The sequence below is a fragment of the Poecilia formosa genome, unplaced genomic scaffold (assembly GCF_000485575.1).
Source record: "Poecilia formosa unplaced genomic scaffold, Poecilia_formosa-5.1.2 Scaffold601, whole genome shotgun sequence".
NCBI lineage: Eukaryota > Metazoa > Chordata > Actinopteri > Cyprinodontiformes > Poeciliidae > Poecilia > Poecilia formosa.
The window spans coordinates 246,734-254,785 of NW_006800540.1; the positions used below are offsets into that span (position 1 = coordinate 246,734).

At 42.6% G+C, this 8,052-nt stretch overlaps 1 protein-coding gene across 1 annotated transcript in view; it reads right to left on the reverse strand.

The window, feature by feature from the left end:
- The window catches only part of LOC103130041 (protein disulfide-isomerase), a 41,527-nt gene that overhangs the window by 26,594 nt on the left and 6,881 nt on the right, over positions 1-8,052 (reverse strand). The window contains exons 5-8 of the mRNA XM_007541318.2: positions 7,788-7,895; positions 7,323-7,448; positions 3,307-3,504; positions 3,110-3,230 (exon numbers count right to left, since the gene is read on the reverse strand). Coding sequence (XP_007541380.1) covers positions 3,110-3,230; positions 3,307-3,504; positions 7,323-7,448; positions 7,788-7,895 — 553 coding nt within the window. The remainder of the gene's footprint in view (positions 1-3,109; positions 3,231-3,306; positions 3,505-7,322; positions 7,449-7,787; positions 7,896-8,052) is intronic.

An 8,052-nucleotide genomic window follows, 5' to 3' on the forward strand; every position in this document is an offset into this window, starting at 1 on the left:
AGCACTGGCAGCTAGTCCCGAAAGCAGTGCCACTTGTGGCAGGTGTCAGCCGAAGTGCCAGTACGAGGTGCCGAGGTCAGCCGAGGTCAGCCGAAGTCAGCCGAACGCAGTGGCAGCACTGGCAGCTAGTCCCGAAAGCAGTGGCACTTGTGGCAGGTGTCAGCCGAAGTGCCAGTACGAGGTGCCGAGGTCAGCCGAGGTCAGCCGAAGTCAGCCGAACGCAGTGGCAGCACTGGCAGCTAGTCCCGAAAGCAGTGGCACTTGTGGCAGGTGTCAGCCGAAGTGCCAGTACGAGGTGCCGAGGTCAGCCGAGGTCAGCCGAAGTCAGCCGAACGCAGTGGCAGCACTGGCAGCTAGTCCCGAAAGCAGTGGCACTTGTGGCAGGTGTCACACCTGCCACCAGAAGTGCCATTAGTAGGTGCGGTGTCACGATTTGCGCCTGCTGTCTCTCACCTTTTAGTGGACTGTAATCTATTTAAAAAAAAGAGCTGCCTGTTTGCTAATATCGGGAATAAAACCCTGCATTTTCCTCTCCCTGGGGAACTGTGGAAATTACACCTTTCGCCACCAGTTCCTGCAGCTCTGACCTGAGAGCAGCATTCTGCTTTGGAGATGGTAGAAACGTCTCTATGATCCCCTTGAAAGGCGGAGTCCTGCCTCCAAACTGCAGTGTGTAACCCCTGCTGATTAGTCAATCCAGTCGCCTATCAAGGAGCATGCGCACCACCACTCTGAATAATTTTCTGAAAGCGGGCGTGCATTCATGTGATGTGCTGCAGTTCACATGAACTCCAGCCAAGTCAGAGCCCCTAACGCCGTCCCCATCCCTCGGAGATTCTCCGGGGGACTCATGGGGGCCTGAAAGGGCTGGTTATTAGCCTCCATGCCACATGACGCAACCGCATTCATGTCAGGCCGAGGGCGAACCTGAGGCAGACTTATCTACTGAGACAGAAAAATTCTGTGTAGAAACCGCGGAGCTGCGGTGCCTCCTAAACAGCTGTTTAGAGGCCGCCGGCTCACTGTCTGTGGGGAATGTGTGCGAGGAAGCTGCTGTGAGATCAGCTGATCTGACAGAGCTGGAACCTGCAGAAATTTTGCTCTCAGCGACATGTTTGTGTTTTATTTCAGAACATTTCACATTAGAACACACATTCCTCCCAGCTAGTCATTTCCTAGCTTGCCTTCCCCTGGTCCCTGCGGCTGGCCGGTCCGAATGGTTCGGGCTGACGTCCTCTGGGAAGACGTTGGGTCGCTGGCTGTCGCACCGAGAAGAAATGCCGAGAGGTGGAGGAGGGTGGTGGAGCAGAACTGGAAGAGGCTGCAGCAGCTGTGGAGCGTCTCTGTTGTTGATGGCGGCCACGTTGGTCCCTCCAGCGGCCGGAGGTGCGGGGGGGCAGGTTGTGGCCCTACCCAGTGGCGCAACTGCACATTATTCAGGTGGATGCGAAAACATAAATCGCCGCTCCCTCCCCACCCCCCCAGGGAAGGAACGAGGAACGTCAGGGTGAAGGAGCGACGCTCCCCGCCCCCCCCCGAGGCGACGCTGCGTGAAGTGTAAAGATTGCTACATTTACCTCGTTATGTGCAAGAGGTGAAGGAGCGTGAAGCGCGCTGAAGTGTATGGGAAAACATAATCGGCGCGTCGACCCCTCCAGACGGGATTTTGGCGTCCCCTCTGGTGCTGCGCCCCTACGCGTTGCATACGCTGCATACCCACTTTTTGCGCCTTTGGCCCAACCAGGCGGAGGACAGACTCCGAAACCTCCTGGGTCTTCTTAGACTCCGATAGGAGAGACTGGAAATTGGCACCAAACATGGTTGATGGGGCCATCCATCCATCCATCCAGCAGGTCCTTCTGGAGCTTCTCGGACATAGACGGCGAGAGGCGGAGCCAGGTAATCCTCTGGATCAGAGTAACCCAAGCAGCTATCTGTGAGGAGCAGACCGCTGAGGTGGCGCACAGATTGAGTATGGCATCAGCCGCCTTAAGGAGAGAGCCCTTCAGGTCCTCTGGCAAGACAGCTTTCTCCAGTCTCTTGGAGATGCCGCATGCGGCATTATGGTGGCAGCAGTTATCTGATAGGCGCACTGGTGGGTCCGGTCAGAGAACCTGGTAATCAGCTGATCGTGCTTAGAAGGGGGCACAGGCCACTGGGCTAATCCTGATGTCCTGACCCCAAACACGTCAGTGAGGCCCGGATCCACAGTAGGAACAGAGGGAAAACTCTGCTCCGTGAACCCTTCCACCCTGGTGATGGGCGCATAATTGGAGACCGGCGCCCTCAGCCTCGCGGCCTCAGCTGCTGCCTTAGCCACGGCCTCAGCTATGTAAGCCATTACGGCGGGAAACTGAGGCCAAACGGGGTCCGGATGGCGACTTGCGGCGGAGCCAAACCGTCCCGCTAGATCATTCGAACGTGGCGGGGGAGGGTGGGAAACGGGAAGCCCCTTAGCTGGGAAGCAACATCCGCACTGCTGCTACTCCTGCTGTCGTCCTCTCTGCCGGCGGAATCATCCGAGTCCCACTCTCATTAATAGTCCTGCAGGACGGAGGAGCCATTGCTAACATACTGTTGCCTGCGCACCGGAAGCAGTCTATGTGGCAAAAAAATACACAAGTGTGAAAAAGGAAGTCCGTGGCATATAGGCTATTATAAAGTCCTGCTTCTCGCGACCCCCTGACACTTTGCCACGGTCGCACCCCACTGTTTGAGAAGTACTGAACTAAAGTGTTACTAGTTGCCTTCTGTTGGCCATCAGGTTGCTCAACACCAATAATCCGCCTACCAAGACTGTCTGAAAATGCTAAGTTATGTGTATTTAGCAATACATTATTTTTTTGTATATTATTGTGTTTGTCGGCATACTGTAAGCTCCAGTGACCAAGGATGACATTTTGTTGCAAATTTCACTGTTGTGTCTTTGTGCAACGACAATAAAATAAGTCCAAGTATGTAATTTTTTTAAGTAAGATAAAAATCTGGCCATTTTCATGTAGGAGCAGCTTTGAAGATTTATTTAAAATGAGCTAGAGCAGGAAATGTTTTTCTTAACATTAAAATTATTAATAAAGATTACACTCAGCTGTGAGTAAAGTTTACTTACAAAACAAGACAAAAACAGTCTTGTTGGGGTTGAAGGCTACTTTCTCCAGAGTCATTCCTACCAGCTCCTTAACGGGTTTCTGGTCCCATCTTTCAGGAATAGGCTCACTCATCAACTTGGGCTATTTAAAGCACACAAACACGTAACAATCAAGGCATATAGCTTCATGCCAAAATGCATATCTGAGTGTGATTTACCTTAGCCTTGCCTTCGAGGTAGGACTGGCAGAATTGTTTTATGCTCTCTTCATTCAAAGTCTCAGAAAGCATTTGGTAGGTTATTTGATCTGTCAGATTTACCAGTCGGATGTGAGGAGCGTCAAAGTGCCGCACCCGGAAGTACTCCATGAGTCTGCCGTTACGATGTTCATCCACGTTCACCAAGACAAACAGGATCTGGGGGGAAATACATTAAAGTCCACTTTCAAGGCTCAGGAGACCAAATAAGCACTTTATGATGAACGGCTTGAAATGTGGACCGGATAAGATCTGGAGTAGATTTTTCTGTTCCTGCTTAATGACAGAAACAAGTCTGATGGTGAATAAGCCAAAATCAGGAGCTTCAGGTGTGAAAAATCACCAAAAGATGATCACCTATCAGTCTGATCTGAATAATAAAAAAGTCACTTTAAATACTAATAATAAAATATTATGAACACACATTATTTCAGAAAGGTTTTAAGCAACTGCTCAGTCCTTTATAATGCTAAAAGCCAGACTTTGTCAATAAAATGATCTTAATTAATTGTCAATCTAATTCCACTCAGAAAGCAAACCATTTTTCTTTATATCATTGTTTTTTGCTTTTGTTTTTGTTTTTGTTTTTTTGGAAAGACATTTTTCTAACATTTTGCAAGTTTTATCCAAAGCTATGACCTGAAATAAGTAAAATAAATAAATAAATAAAAATAAAAAGCAGATCGGTAGATCTCTAAAGGTCATAAAATGTTTCCACAGAACAGCAAACGGAAAGCTTTCCTCTAAAAAACAGTCAGCTTGAAAGTAAAAGCAGCTAAATTCCAAAGAAAAACAATAAAGGATAGTGTCATGATGTGACGAATGTAGATGCAAGGGCATTGAGTTTTTTAAAATTTTAATTAAAAAAAAAAATTAACACACAGGGAGTCAGAGTAGAACAAAAAAGAAGATCAGGGAACAAAAACCCAGCAAGAGAAATAGGGAAGCAAAGGAGAGGAGTAACTGAGGTCCGCTCCCAATACTCGCACTTCCACCCTTTTTCTGCCCTTTTGTCCTTCAAATGTGTATTCATGTTGAAGGGTTTGAGTGAGTAGTTTGTCCCACATTCTCCATTCGTCTTTTGTCCCATCCTTTTTGGATCCTATTTCTACACTTCTGCTAAGCCCACATCTAGATGGATTGTAGTGACATATGACATTTTGAAATAAAACATGGAAATATTGCAATATATTTTTGGTCTTTATTGAAAATTCAAAGAAAATAGCATAATAAGGCACACAATGACAACAAAAAAGTTTGATAAGATAAACAGAAAAGAAAGAAACATAAATAAAATAGTCACACTAACTGTGAGGAAAGTAAAACAAAAAGTTTTACAAATGCAAGAGGAATTTGAAAACTTAAAGTAAACTATCAGCATATAAAGATTGGGCTTTTGATACAATGGATAAGCACTTCCTTAAATATAATTATTTCACCTTAAAAATTTAAAAAATGGAGGTGATTTTTAGAAAAGGGCATTTGTGAATAAAAACTTAGCCAGATAATTAAGTCATTAATATAATAATTTAACACTTCATGTCCTCTTATACCAAATTTTATTATATTATAGATTAAAAGCAGAATAGATTCCTTGTACAATGTCCAGTTTGAAATTTTTTTTCTAAAAGCATTAAAGAAGTTCCAATTGAAAAAATTGGGTTGTCCGAATATGTCACAAAACACACAGGAATTAAAATGTATATTAAGTTTCTCTTGCGGAAAGGTATTAGGGAATGAAGAGAAAACTTCAAACAAAATCTTGAAATTAATTTCTTTTATTATTTTGTGGAAGTGAAACAGAAAGGGATTTAATTCTTATTTTCTTTAGACAAATCAGCAAATTGACGTCAGTGTTGCTTATGAATATCTTGTTAAATCTTGTGTACAAAGTCACATCCATTCATACTGAGGTGGTTTTTTGAGTAACAGCCAAATATGTATTCATGTCTTTAGTAGTCTTTAACAGTCTTATTCAACCTTTAAGACAGTTAGATTGAATGTTGGTACATTTTAATGAGTTTTTCTTTTTTTTTACAAAGTTATCATCTGATTTAAAAAAAAGTTGCCACTGGAAATATGGCAGTGTTCACAGAGCAAAATAAATGTCACAAAATATCAGTTTTCAAATATAATGTACTGAAGTAATTGTTTCTCTCTACTGAACATGTATGAATACTATCTAATTTTGCTCTGTATTCAACAAGTCAAAACAACAAACAAGTCAAAACAACAAACATTTGAATAGACACATATCCCCTGCAAAGACTTTGGTAAGCAAAAATACCTACACTGTACATTTAAAATAACTTTTTTGTTGTAGTTGTACTTTTTAGCAGCACAAATGCCCGAAGAGTGACCAGTCCACCATTTTGGATGTTGAAGTTGCCAAACAGAGCAAACTGTGCCAAATATCAAATTTTTTGCGCACTTGTAACCTGTGCACAAGTTATTCACTTGGATTGAGTCCACACTTCAAAAGGTTGCAGCACGAGTATTGGGCCTGAGAATGAATAGTGAGCTTGATTAGTCAATAAGGAACAGATGACTGATTAGAAATAGGCCTGAGGTGTGTGGGAAGAGAGCAGAAGGCAGGCTCAGGAGAGAGAGGAAAAATGGTACAAGAGGAGAGGGAGAGTACACAAACTGGGTAACTAGGAAAATGTATCTAACACTAACAAATAACTAGTCATAAGGAACATAATAGAGCTAAAGTAACTCAGCTTTGAACTATGGTAAATCATCCAAAGCTAATCTAATCAAAGAAAGCAGAGTTTAAAAAATAACTGCAGTGGCTTCCTTTAAATGGAAATGGAAGGAAAATGATATGAGGTTAATTTATATATTAAATTAAAAATTTAAGTAGTAAGCATTTGTATTCTGACTTCTTTACTCTAATAGCCCTAAATAAAATCCAGCATAACAAATTACAGGTGTGTCATTTAGTATCTATGTCAATACAGTGGTTCTGTGAGACATTGGAGGACACCTTTTTGTTTTATACTCAGCTATATTCAAACAACTAGATAGAAGATGGACAAGACTGGGAGTGGTTAAAGGTTTAGCAGATATGAGAGCTTGCTCTCACATTACATTTAAATTTCAAATGACTTCAAATTACATTTACTTGCACTGCTGCAGATTTAAGTATTATTTTTGTGAAAATAATCTTCATAAAAAGTGTCAAAAAATGTTTATATGTCCTAAAGTACTAATGTAACTATGGCAAAAGTATGTACCATAATTGTTACATTATAAGGTGACTAAGTTGTAACATGGTTGGTTCTGTGGATCCATTTTTTTTGGTTGGGTGAACAAACTCCTGCCTAAGATCAGTAGGCTGTTTGCAATCAATCAATAGTGCACTGTTAGTAGATAATTAGTAGCCACCCAGGTACACCCACAAGAAGGAAACAAACGCACACAGTATAACACTTTCATTCTATTAGCTGAGAAGTTGCAAGGTGACGGTACTTCTTTGTTTCAAGGGTGAGCAGAGAGGTTTGCAAGTGGAAAGTTGATCCAAGCAGAGACAAGTTTTGAGCGCGAGGAGAAAGGTTTGAGAAAGCACAGCAAATATTTGAAAGAGAGCAGATGTTTTGAGTACAAGTTTCAAAAAGACAGACATGAAGTCCTGATTTCAGACTGAAAATGTGTGCTCTCAACTTATGGCAGAAAAATCCCCCCATACATTTTTTCCAATAATCACTATGTTGTGAGGAATGACTATTTATGGGGCTCAATGCATAGACCCCATAAGTTGGGTTCAGGGAGTAAGGTGTGAATTGAGTTTAGGTTAAGGTCAGGTTTTAGCCTTTAGAAATGAATGAAAAGTAAATGGAATTCAATGAAAAGTCCTTGTGATGGCAGACAGACAATAATACTATGCTTGTGTGTGTGCGTGCGTGTGTGTGTGTGTGTGTGTGTGTGTGTGTGTGTGTGTGTGTGTGTGTGTGCGTGTGTGTGTATGTTTCTACCTTCAGCCTAAATGCCTCTGCAGCGTTGTGGAAAGCAGAGAAAATCTCTCTAAAGTCCTCAGAGCTTTTGTTGACAAAGAGCAGGGCGTGGTTTAACACAGGTGAACCTAGGATCTGTGAGGCTGTCTGCAGCAAGAGAGAGAGAGAAAGCATCAATGCACTCAACAGTCTAAGATTCTTAGAATGTCCAAATGAAAAACAACTCAGCAAAAGTCTGGAAAATCCACTGATTAATTTAAAATGTGTCTGATACCTGTCCTGATTGGGGCAAAAGAAGAAAACAATATTAAAGATTTGTACATGATGAACCATGACTGCAGTAAATGATGGTTTTGATCCTTTAGGGATGAGAATACAACAGACAGCTTACCAAAAAGCCATCTGTAAACTGGATCTTCAGGCATCTTATCACAGAACTCTATTTGTTCCCATGTTTTATTGCATCTGGAAATCTTTGAAATATACCTGGCCATTGTATTCAGTAACTGGATCCATCTGGTAGACAGAGATGAAAACAACCAGCTCCTCTTTAGGTGTTTCTGGCTTCATTCTGTACGTCTGAATGAGCTGAGACTGAAGCACACACAGAGATGAGTCGGCAGGAAAGATTGTGTGTTTATACACACACACTCCTATATTTCTATATAGGAGTGTGTGTGTATAAACACACAAACTCCCACACACACCTACACACACACACACACACACACACACACACACACACACACAC